Source organism: Coregonus lavaretus (assembly GCF_964263955.1).
Source record: "Coregonus lavaretus genome assembly, chromosome: 1".
NCBI classification, from domain to species: Eukaryota; Metazoa; Chordata; class Actinopteri; order Salmoniformes; family Salmonidae; genus Coregonus; species Coregonus lavaretus.
The window spans coordinates 79,289,268-79,301,482 of record NC_139988.1 but is presented as its reverse complement, the minus strand read 5'-3'; the positions used below and the strand labels follow the sequence as shown (position 1 = coordinate 79,301,482).

General features: G+C 42.0%; 2 protein-coding genes across 2 annotated transcripts in view; both read right to left on the bottom strand.

The window, feature by feature from the left end:
* LOC311128289 (vesicle-fusing ATPase-like) overlaps positions 1 to 2,541 on the bottom strand; it is a 41,781-nt gene extending 39,240 nt beyond the window's left edge. Inside the window, exon 1 of the mRNA XM_084160371.1 lies at positions 2,290 to 2,541. Within this exon, the coding sequence (XP_084016497.1) occupies positions 2,290 to 2,301 (12 nt within the window). The 5' untranslated portion in view covers positions 2,302 to 2,541. The remainder of the gene's footprint in view (positions 1 to 2,289) is intronic.
* A 921-nt stretch (positions 2,542 to 3,462) lies between these two features.
* Positions 3,463 to 11,863, bottom strand: LOC311129594 (26S proteasome non-ATPase regulatory subunit 11B-like). The gene is made up of 13 exons (XM_084161935.1): positions 11,751 to 11,863; positions 10,840 to 10,941; positions 9,627 to 9,823; positions 9,378 to 9,435; positions 8,817 to 9,011; positions 7,182 to 7,326; positions 7,018 to 7,078; positions 6,829 to 6,891; positions 6,542 to 6,667; positions 6,370 to 6,405; positions 6,154 to 6,205; positions 5,886 to 6,028; positions 3,463 to 5,744 (listed from the first exon to the last, which is right to left on the bottom strand). Exons 1-12 carry the CDS (start codon positions 11,839 to 11,841, stop codon positions 5,886 to 5,888), a joined length of 1,269 nt encoding a protein of 422 aa, XP_084018061.1. The 5' UTR covers positions 11,842 to 11,863; the 3' UTR covers positions 3,463 to 5,744.
* Between the last annotated feature and the right edge of the window lie 352 nt (positions 11,864 to 12,215).

Here is a 12,215-nt window from a genome sequence, read left to right as displayed (position 1 = left end):
AATGGTCTGGGGCTGTTTTTCATGGTTCGGGCTAGATCCCTTAGTTCCAGTGAAGGGAAATCTTAACACTACAGCATACAATGACATTATAGACGATTCTGTGCTTCCAACTTTGTGGTAACAGTTTGGGGAAGACCCTTTCCTGTTTCAGCATTACAATGCCCCTGTGCACAAAGCGAGGTCCATACAGAGATCGGTGTGGAAGAACTTGACTGGCCTGCACAGAGCCCTGACCTCAACACCATCAAACACGTTTGGAATACCGACTGCGAGCCAGGCCTAATCACCCAACATCAGTGCCCGACCTCACTAATGCTCTTGTGGCTGAATGGAAGCAAGTCCCTGCAGCAATGTTCCAACATCTAGTGGAAAGCCTTCCCTGAAGAGTGGAGGATGTTATAGCAGCAAAGGGGGGACCCACTCCATATTATAGGCCATGATTTTGGAATGAGATGTTCGACGAGCAGGTGTCCACATACTTTTGTACCTAGCTAGCCTGGTCATGAAAGCTAGTCAACAAGTTAGCCAGCTGTCAAACCTTGGCAGGTGAGATTTAGCTTAGCTAGATGTATCCTTTCATACTGCGCTGGCTTAGTTGGCTACTATCACAGAGGTTTCCATGTTGAGACTGGTTAGAGATAAAACTGAGATATACTATTTGAGTGTATTGTATTGTGCAGTGGCATGTATTCATGGATGCCAAGGGAAGCCAGGCTTTCCCCAAAAAAAAATCCAAGAAAAAAAGAAAATAATGTATCTTTCGTCTCTCTGTGTTTCATAATTTTCCTTCTCAAGGCATACATTCAGTATCTCACCGGAGAAAGCATCCGAGTGAGCAAAACAGCAGCCCTCTGTCTCAGTATGTGTAGCCCATCTGTCTTATGCTGTCTTGTCAAAAATAGTATGACATTGTTGCTGCCAGCAGCATTGAATGCAAGGGAAGCCAGCTAGTATTTGGCCTCCCTTGATAAAAAATATATAAAATAATAGCCAATCAGCATTGAGCTAAACTGAGCGAGCTCAACTGTGAATGGTCTTGGCGCACGAATTTTAAATTTTAAATTAAAGGGAAGCCAGTTTGGATGTGGCTTCACACCAATTACATCAAAAGCAAAACGTCATTTACAGAAAATAATTGAATTGTTGCATCTCCTTGTGTCATTGTCCTCCAGTGGCAAGCTAGCTAAAATCGTCCCTTTCCTAAATTACCCATGGATGGAGATAGGGATTTGGACTTGTGGTTTTACCTACTTCTCCGTACTGATTAAAGGCGATTCGGATCCAACCATAAATTCATACATTGTGCCCCTGGCCTGAGAGGATGGAAGTTCAATATATAGTTAGATGTAGTAGGCTAACGCTAATGTTAACTAGCTGGCCTGGCGCATCGTTGCCCATGAAAGGAAGTTAGGCTAGCGAGCAAGCATTTTAGCCTAGGACAACAAAAACTGAAAGTGTGTACTGTATGACAGAGTCATAGACCGTTTCGGCAACATGAAAGAGAGGATGGCATTCACTGGCGTTTTTCTACAAGTAGGGTGAATGAACATGTTTTTTCAACTTGCGCGCACACACACACAGAAATTAGTCCATGGACAGCTACATCATATTAGTTTACGTTGATTGGACCAAATTGTTTTTGTTATATTTTAGTTGTCCCTGTATTAGACTAAGCATAGGTGATTTGATTATGTTGAAATGTTGAAGTTGAAATGGTGCTGGGATAGTAGAGGCAGCTCCTGTTTTCTTTGCGACTTGCGGTAACTTTCCATGGTTCAATCCAGTTGTTTAGTAGTCCGAAAATGTCGGAAACATCAACTTGTTTGACCATGCAATATGCTTTGTGGACTTCACCGGACAGATGCTACTCTCCGGTTTTGTGATGAAACAAAGGTGTGGTTGAAGTTATTCTATTGTCTCAGCCTTAGGTCTATATCATGGTGGCAAGGCATATGAACTAACAGGTTATAGAGTAAACGCAATTATCACAACACATAGGTTGTAATATGGCTTTATTTTTCTGGCTTGGCTTCCGCAGTTACTTTACCCACGCTCCGCTACTTGTATTGTGTTGCTAGCTATTACATGGCTCGCAGTCACTGAGGTATGCTCGCAGTGGACACTGGTCATAAAATACTAGTCTTCCGAGAAGAGATTTGAATTACATACTCTGCCATACAGGCTAGTGTGTGTTGGAGGTAGTAGCAGTGGCTGAAAAATCCTTAACACAGCATTCTCGCCTATGGGTAAATATGTTTAACTAAAGCCATGTATTTAAAGGAAACTCACCCGGCCGGCCATCTTGGTGTTTGTTGTCGTTTTTCAAATGTCATTTAGCATAAAAGTTCCCAACACCGCTGACAGTACAACCGTGCGTTAAACTCCACTACAGGCTTGAAAATTGGAGTGGGCGGGATCGCCGTCGCTTATGAAGTGATGTCATCACGTACACATTGGCGACGAAATCTTTGTACAAACTACATATTATCATGTATATTGACCAGATACTCAAGTGGCCGCTCTGACGAAAAAAAATGGAAGGCAGTCGGGAGGAGGCAAGATCAGGTGGGACCATTCTAGCCAATGAGGGGGAAGATACGCGTGGCACAAAACCGATATAAAGAGGGGGGGTTCAAAGTTGCCGGGATATCACGTGTCCTATTTATATCAGTACATTCATAACAACCTAAGTATTACGAAACTTCTATTAGATCAAATAAGCCTCACGTATCAAATAAACCATTACTTTTGTTTGGGACCAAATTCGACACTATCATTGAGCTCCATACAAACACTGCTTGGTGAGCAAAGAAAACTACGAAAAAAACGCCACCTGCAGATTTTGGGCCGTTATCCCTGTTGCTTCACCTCTTCCTCTCTGTAAAAGCCCACTGGAAATCTTTGCCAGTCCTCCACAGGTGCAGTAAGTACATTTATCCCAGGTGTGTACATAGGCTATTAATAACACGTTTCGAAAAACTGCACAATCAAATAATCTAATCTTTAACTGATTCAATATTGTGTTCATAATTAGCTGCTTTTAACACACACAAACTAAAATCGATATATTGTACATTATAAACTGGGTGGTTCGAGCCCTGAATGCTGATTGGCTGAAAGCCGTGGTATATCAGACAGTATACCATGGGTATGACAAAACAATACTTTTTACCTTTCTAATTACATTGGTAACCCGTTTATAATAGCAATAGCCAATATACCACAGCTACGGGCTGTATCCAGGCACTCCACATTGTGTTGTGCGTAAGAACAGCCCTTAACCGTGATATTGGCCATATACCACACCCCCTCTCTCAATAATGTGAATTTCCAAGTTTGCAAGTATACAAATGATCAGAGAGACCATCTTATAAAGTCAAATGGAAAAGTGAATACCTTATTGCAAATAGGCTGATCAATGATCCATCATCAAAACACTCAACAAAAAAGACAGAACTAAAACACTTTTGAAAAAAAGATTTATTTTGAACTCATCTGAACATCAGATATACTCGGTAATTGTTGGTCAGCAAGAACCGTTTGTACATTTGATATTGATGTGTATAGAAATCCAAAACAAGCAACAATACTTTTTTGGGTTTGGAAAACTGGGTGAAGCTGTTGGATGGCTTTAGGGGCTATATTACATACCTGTCAAATATCAATTCAAAATAACAAAAATACACAAAAGTTGCTTTTGAGGGGCCAAGGGTCTTATATCTACTCTATTTGCTGTAAAACTGTTGGACACCGTTTCTGTAAACAATAAAATCAAATAGGTCCATCATGTTTCTGCTCAATGTTATACCTACATTTACATGACATCTAGTCACCTCAAACCACCTCAAGCTTTTAGTTTAAAATTACATGTCAACATTTGTCTCAATTTATGGTTTTACACATATAGGCCCTACCTAACAGATAAACAGAGATGTGGACATCCTTGAAATGGGACTTCCACTAGTGAGTGTTTAATGGCTGTGCTTTTTGTCATCATACTGAAAAACTGAAATGCTTCACTGACAACAAAAGAGGGAAATAAGCTTGATGTCAGTTCAGTGCAGTTTATGGCACTTTAATATTGGAGAACTCTGGTGCACAATAAACAAGTCATGAACTCTACGCAACAATGAACCCTCTGAACCAAGACTTGAGCGAAAACAGAATATCATGGTCTTATCCAGTGCATAAACACCATGTCAGAATCCAAATCCTTCCCTTTTCAACTCAATGACTAGGTTTCATTACACAAACAGGTTCATAAAATGTTTACATTGCCTTCTGTAAAAAAAACAAAAAAAACAATCCAAAGCTGTCATTGAAATTGTGGTTTAATGCCCTTTGATGGGACGAGGCCATTTTCCAACACAGGAACATTTGCCCAACAGGAGTAAAGACAATACAGTATTCATAACCCTCTAATGCAGTTCACAACATGGCAATCCCAGAGTTGACTGGACAGGGATTCTTCATACTGCATACACTTCTCTTCCCTTTAATTTGACGGTCTCCTTCCTTCCACCCAGTAAGCAACTAGAGGCACTCATTATTCACCACCCAGTTGAAGCTGCTAGTCCCAGCAGACATTTAATTCAAAGGCCTTGGTCTAGTAGACCTTAATTTCTACACTGGGCATCCAAATCAACTGAAGTCACTTGTCCGACAACGGGCACCCAACATCCTACCCATATTACCTTAGCACAAGAGCACATCAGAGGGCTAAAATGGCCCAATCGAACTTTACCAAGGTCAGTGATATTTTTTCCAAGAGGCAGACAAAATCCTTAAAAAATACAAAATATGCATTTTTGAAAATGACAAATGAAAAGAAACAATTGTTGTTTGGTTACTAGCATACCACACTAGGGCTAGGCATTAACAATGGATAATCGTTCACTCGGGATCAGACAGACGCTCAGAGGCAAATCAATACATCTCCATTTCTGCACCCCTAAATTATGTTGCAGCAAAACGTTGAGGCAAAGCAGCATTGTGAAATGGCATCCATTCTGCTCTATGTACTTATGAAGGGGACAAAAGTGTAATCTGATTTATTTTAGTTACAAAACAAACGCAACCCGAATAAAGTGAGGATGACAACCATTTGAAGTGTCATGAAGGGGAATTGACTGACTGTTAGCATGGATATGATGAGAACACCAAGAGCTAGAGGGAGCTCTTTGACCAAATGTAACTGCCAGGATATCCCAATGTTTTCTAACCTACCTTCAACTAGCTAAAAACCATGTGCTTTAGAAAGATATGAACAGAGAGGGAAAAAAAGAGACCGCCTTGACCAAAAGCCTTGTCCCTGCATGTAAATGAAGCGGGGTTGGTGGCGCTCGCTTGTGGTCGATATTGCACCTTTGTGGGTGGTAACGGAGTCAGCTGGAGGCTTTGTAAGCCCAATCTTTATTCTACAGGAGATAAACATATGTGTATTTTTCTTTCTTAATCTTTTGTGGTTGTACAATATTCCCTGATGGCCTGCTGTGGCCGATGAGATTTTAACAGAATCCTGAAAGAAGAACATCAAAGAAGAAAACAAAAAACGAGAAGAAGAGATTATGAAATTGTCCATTGAGGGAGAGGGGGAACTTTCATGAACCGGGAATCCTGTTTTTGTTGCAGTTTGTTGTGGGACTTTTTTTTTTTGTCGCTCTCCTTTGTCCCTTTCTTAAAATGTTACACACACTGGTCACACACACATCCGTCACTGTGCTGCTGTGGTCTCGCCATTTGTTCTGAGGACGAGAAAGACATAAGATCTACAAGTAAGCACAGTGGTTTAAAAAGTCTTCCTTTGCTGTTTGGAAGGTTGCAGTGAGTTGTTCAATCTGACAGAACATGTGACGTGTGCATGTTTCTCTCTTGAAGAGCCCTACCTATGTTAGCTTCTTCGCTTTGTTGTAAAGCGAGTCCACAACTTTGCTCATGTTCTGAATAGTTTCCAGGGCCGCTCCATAAGTCTTGTCAACAGGTGGCTCGTCAAATATGATCAAGACACCCTCGCCTTGGTCCAGGATCCCTATAATGAGTCATACAGGCATTTTAGACTACATTACATTTCACTGAACGAAAGATGCGCAACACAAGTAGAGGTATGATACAGTCCTTTATACCAGACATGTACCAATCAAACCGGCAATTTACCATGAAACTTCTTGTCCAGGATCATCTGTGACAATTTCCGCTCGACATCCGCCTGATGGAAATAAAACATATCCACTGACTACTGACAATATTGAGGACATGAAGGCATAGAAGATTTACCATGTGTGAATCTTATATCACTGGACTGAATACTTGGCGAATTTTCCCTTTTCAAATGCCAAAGATTTTAAGGTAGCAAAGCAGAAACCTCCATACCTTTGAAAGTTTGATGAGACCTGATATGTGTTCAATCTGGAAAAGAGCAACGCCATGAGGGATTACGATTTAGGAGTGGTTAGCCACATCTTTCATGAATTTCATTCATTTAAAAACAGTTATAAATCCAACATAAAGCAATATTAACGGTCCCAGGATGAACATGCGGTACCTGTACTCTGGAGAAGGGTTCGATGACACGGATAAGGTTCCCTTCCAGCAGGTTATCATACAGCGTGGCCAGGTGGGTTCTGATGATGGGGTCATTCCTCAACTCTGCTGTGTATTCTGTAAGGGCCTAGAGATAGAGGGGGGAATAGGAGGAGGAGGAGAGAAAGAGAAGAGAAAGAGGGTGAGAGGGGAGGTGAGACAAGGGAGGATATAAATGGACCAGTCACAATAGAGATCCTCAGAGAAACAAACATAGCAGCAACAATGAGGGCTAAAGGACGGTCTTACCTTTTCAAAGTCAGCTAATGATCTGTTCTTGCTGGCTTGTGCGACGCATTTCAGTGCATCCGTCTGCAAAGGGAGGGAGGTAGAGACCATGGTCACCCAGGTACCAACCAATTTAAATGTATTACACAATGAAAGTTGAGAAAGACCACCCAACCACCCCACACACACACACAAATCGCGGGTTCTTACCTGTCGGCCCACATGCCGCAGGGCCAGTTTTCCGCTGATCAGGGACTGCACCTCTTCTGGTCTGAAAGCGAACAGCAACAGAGGGTCAACCCAGTCCGAACACACCAAGCCATACCTATATGCTTCATATCATTGCAACACAGCTAGGAGGTAGTATCACTTACAGGCTGAGCATGATCTTGCAGAGCAGCATGTATTTGAGACCGGTGATGGCTTTAGGGTGGTCGATGGAGTCGTAGCCCTCGAAGGCCTCAAAGAAGTAGGAGTAGGCAGTCTTCCAGTCCTTCTCTGAAGCCGCGTGGACGATCCCTGCAGGGGAGGAAGCATGGTCAGTCGTCCACACTAAGCACGGCACTTTTCCACCTCAACACACAGCTCTTCTTCATTTGGGTCAGAAAACTAATATTGGGTGTTACAAATGAAGACAGTAGCTAGTTTTCCATCCAATTGGCGACAGATTGTCATGTGAATATTCTAAAATCCGCACACAAATTTTTGTTTTCCAACCAGAGATGTGTTTAATCAAATAGACTTGTTGAGGATAAAAAGGCTGTGCGTGATTACGTAGTACATCTAAAAATAACTTTTGCTGTCAAATTCCCATGTACCAAATAAAAAATACAATTTAAATGTGTTTACATCGCATTTTCAACTCCACTGATTGTTTTGTCAGAAAAAGGTTGCGGTAGATTTTTTTTTAAATGATTGGGTTACCCATTAGCCGACGTCAATGGCGACTCCTAGTCTTACTGGGGTCCAACACATAACGAAAAAGACATTACAGACAAAAGACTACAATTTAATGTGCCCACTCTGATCTTGGCTAGCCAACAGCTCGCAGATGCAGTGCGGGTATAGCCTACTACATGAGATTACTATGGACAAAAGAGCAAGATTATTTTTATTTGTCAAATGGCAGCCCAAAAAATATACACGTTTTATCGTCACATACACCGGATAGGTGCAGTGAAATGTGTTGTTTTACAGGGTCAGCCATAGTAGTACGGAGCAAATGAGGGTTAAGTGCCTGCTCAAGGGCACAGACAGATTTTTCCCCTTGTCGGCTCGGGTATTCGAACCAGCAACCTTTCGGTTTCTGGCCCAATGCTCTAACCACTAGGCTACCTGCCGCCCTAAGCATCGATCATTATGTCACCAGAATGAGACCCTCAATATTTATTGGAAAGGAGCATCAAACTAATCACTGTGCACTTTCACCACCCTGTGAAGTTCATCATAACTTATTTAATCTGTAGCCTGCATGCTTTCCCAAGTCTTAGTGGAAGGTCCACACAACATATCGCATGACTACAAGGTTTCTTCGATATGACAGTTATTATAGCAATACTTGTGCATAAAGGCGTTTCCACTGCCATTTCTCCCATTAATTTATTTTACTGAAACAAAAAGATCCCACCTTGTCTAGCGTATTTTGTTTTGTCGACATTTGGAACGTTTACCAACAAATTAGCTGTTTCCATCAGGCCTGTCGTGAAATGTTTTATCCAACATGTACTTGACTCATAAAAAGGCTGGATGGAAACGTGGTTAATGTCTGGTTGAAATCTCTGGTAAATGGATACACAATGTGCACACAAGCCATCTTACTGATTGATTTACAGTTCCATAGATTACTTTATCAGTAGAACAAAACATTTACAAGAGTTGAGTGGATGCTATTCTGTTGTACAATGTTCTGTTGTTTCTGCCAAAATAACTGCATAAGCTGCCATTCGTTTCTAAGCCATTGAAGAACACTGTAGGGAGGCTTGGATGGAGGCTCGTTCACTGGGACTGACCTGACATCATGTCCAGGGCGGCCTGCAGCTTGGGGGGACAGTAGATTCCGTTGGCCGTGGTGCGGGCGGAGGTGAGGGCGGCGCGGGCCTTGGGCAGGTTGCTAAGCGCGTGGTACGTCTTGCTCTCCTGCAGCTGCACCTCCACCAGCAGCGCCTTGTCGTCCATCTTCTTCAGCTCATGGAGCAGCTGGGTGCCTGAACACCAGAGAAACACAATAAATGGTCATTTAGAAGACACTTTTATCCAAAGTGCCTTACAGTGGAGTTAACACAGCATCTGTATACAGTACGTGGTCAACAACCCTGGTGTTGAGGAATATCAAAGTTTAACTTAGGATCAATTCAATGTCGTTATGAGTCTCGACTTGTTTGACTCCTCATCACAAAGCATCCAGGAGACGGGAGAATGGGATACTGAGTCATGCTACATAGCTTTGGACACAGCTTTGGGTAAACATATCCAAGCATTGCACAATGCTTAGCCCTCGCTGCTCAGACAGATGCTAAGCTCATGTAGCAGGGATAACATTGTCAGTCCATTCAGATGGAGCTGTCACTCACCAAGCGCCAAGGCCTCCTGGTATCTTTTGGTGTCAAAATAGAGTGAAATCAGACGGGCCTGGAGAAACGGGAAGAGAAATGTCACATTGCTACACTCACATTATAGTATAAAAATATGATTAATTTCACTCTGGGGTGGTAGGGAAATGTGTTGAGAAAGACAAATTCAAATAGTCTCCAAACTAAAACATCAGAGTATAGGTACAATAGCTTGTCTTCTAGGTGAAGAAGACTTCCAGGCCAGCTCACCTCCAGAGCCTGCCTGAGGAAGGTCCTCTTCTCCACCTTGGCCCATTCGATGCATTCCAGACACAGATCCACCTCCTGGCCTGTGGCTGCCTCCATGTCCAGGAAGAGGTCCAGCAGGGAGCGGACCAGCCGGGCCGCCTTGGCCTTACTGATGGAGATGAGGAACGGCCGCACAAACTTCAGCAGACCCCCCAACTCTGTGGAAGAATCACCACAGCAGAAAACAGGGCTAAATGAATAGCAACATTAAGCATATCTTGTCTACTAAATAAGCCTATCTACCCAAGGTTGTGTTGTGTCTACTGTCAAACTAGTGATGTTAACGTCATAATAAGCAGTTATTGTCAGAGGAAGGCCCAAAAAATTGTCAAAGACTCCAGTCACCCAAGTCATAGACTGTTCTCTCTGCTACCGCACAGCAAGCAGTACCGGAGCGCCAAGTCTAGGTCCAAAAGGCTTCTTAACAGCTTCTACCCCCAAGCCATAACAGCTAAACATGGCTACCCGGACTATTTGCATTGCCCCCCCACCCATTGACTCTGTACCGGTACCCCCTGTATATAGCCTCGCTACTGTTATTTTACTGCTGCTCTAAAATTATTTGTTATTTTAATTGTTTTGTTATCCATTTTTTACTTAACAATTTTTTATTTTCTTAAAACTGCATTGTTGGTTAATGACTTGTAAGTAAGCATTTCACGGTAAGGTCTACACCTGTTGTATTCGGCGCATGTGGCAAATAAAATTTGATATGATTTAGTTTATTTAGTAAATATTTTCTTAAAACTGCCTTGTTGGTTAAGGGCTTGTAAGTATTGTAAGCATTTCACAGTAAGATCTACACCGGTTGTATTTGGCGCATGTGACAAATAAAATCTCATTTGATTTATTGTGTACTCCAGCAGTGGTTCCCAACCAGGGGTACTAGGACACCAGGGTACTTGGCCTATCCACAGGGGGTACTTCATGAAATCATAGGCTTACTGGTCAAATGCACATGAGGGGGTACTTCAGGGGTACTGTCCCAGCAGGGAAAAATTCAGTTGGTGGTACAGTAACCGGAAAAGGTTGGGAACCACTTTACTACAGAACAGTTAGGCAATGGCACATACAGTGAATCACTGTGCAGTTACTGGATGAATCACCCCCAAGTTCCTCTAGTTCGACAGCCTGGCAAATAGACCAGATTATGTGTTTGTGTTTTGAGTCTCACCTGCAGCCTGTCCTGTTTTGGCCAGGAGTGACCCCAGCTCCAGGATGCTCTGTTCCTTAACTCGAACGGATTCTTCATCACTGTCCTGGATATTTCTCCTCACTGTGAGGACAGGGAAAATAATGCACTGATTAACTATTTAACATTAACTAGATATTTTCATACACTGACAGTCTCCTAGTCTTAACTATTTTTTGTGTTCCTTATTGTCTTTCCGAGTTACTATTTATCTGGATCAACTAGGCTAACAAGTCAACAGCTAACTTAACTGGGGCCCTGTGACTAAGGCAATTTGTGGACAGCCACACAGGGAATAGCATGCTACAAAGTTAGCTACAGAACTGTCAACAAAAGCTAGCTAGGTATCTAACGTTAGTTAGCTAACCGTTTACTAAAGATAGCTTACTTAATGAAAAACAGTTAACTTGATCTCACTGTTAATTTGGTAACATAAGCAAGCTACCTAGTTAAGTTAACTATCATTTTAGAGCATTTACTGTAGGTAACGTTAGCTATATTGTATATACCCAAAAATCCATTCAATTCTCAAGTTCATTGATGTATCTAGCTACAGTAGCTGGCTAACTAGCTGTAACATAGGGTGCTTGACTAACGTTAGTTAACTAGTAACTTTGAATTGTATTGTGTTACTGTAGCTACACATATGTTTAATAAAAACAGCATAAATAGTTAGCTAGCTAACGTCTTTTTGCCGTTCATCATGGCCTAGTTAGCTAGCCAGCAGTGACCACCTAGCTAGCTAGCAACCCCACGATTCTACAGTGAGTCAGCACGACACATAAACCGGCTCTTGTCAGTGTATAAAACTGCCTTTGCGGTGACTTAAATCGAGCAGAAATACGAAAACAAGACGAGTCTTTCTCGTCTGAATGCCTACAAACATTACTTACCAATAGAATGTAGAATATCAATAGAGGCGTTACGATCTGTGCTAATAAGAGACTGAGCTCTCTGAAACTCAACCACTGCCGCAGCCGCCATCTTACCTATTCAAAAGCTGCCTGCCTACAACAGTCAAGAATGCGATAGGAAATACGTAAACGGGCTACGCAGAGAGGGAGCCAAATATACATTCTGGGGATTGTAGTTCAGTGTTTAACTCTAAGCAGTTGCTATAAATTATAACACAACGATCCTATTTTGCCATGCTGACTCACCTTATCAAATAAATTGTAGCAGAATGTCATGATCATTTTACTTAGGACCACCAATCAGAATTTAGTGTAGGCCTACAGGCCTATTTAATCCAAAGTGGTCTGTTCATGAAATAAGTGAAAATTGAGATGGATGATAGCCTATAGGAATTTGCTGGATCATGTGTTTATTAAGATAGTAGGATGTTAAAAACAATTAAT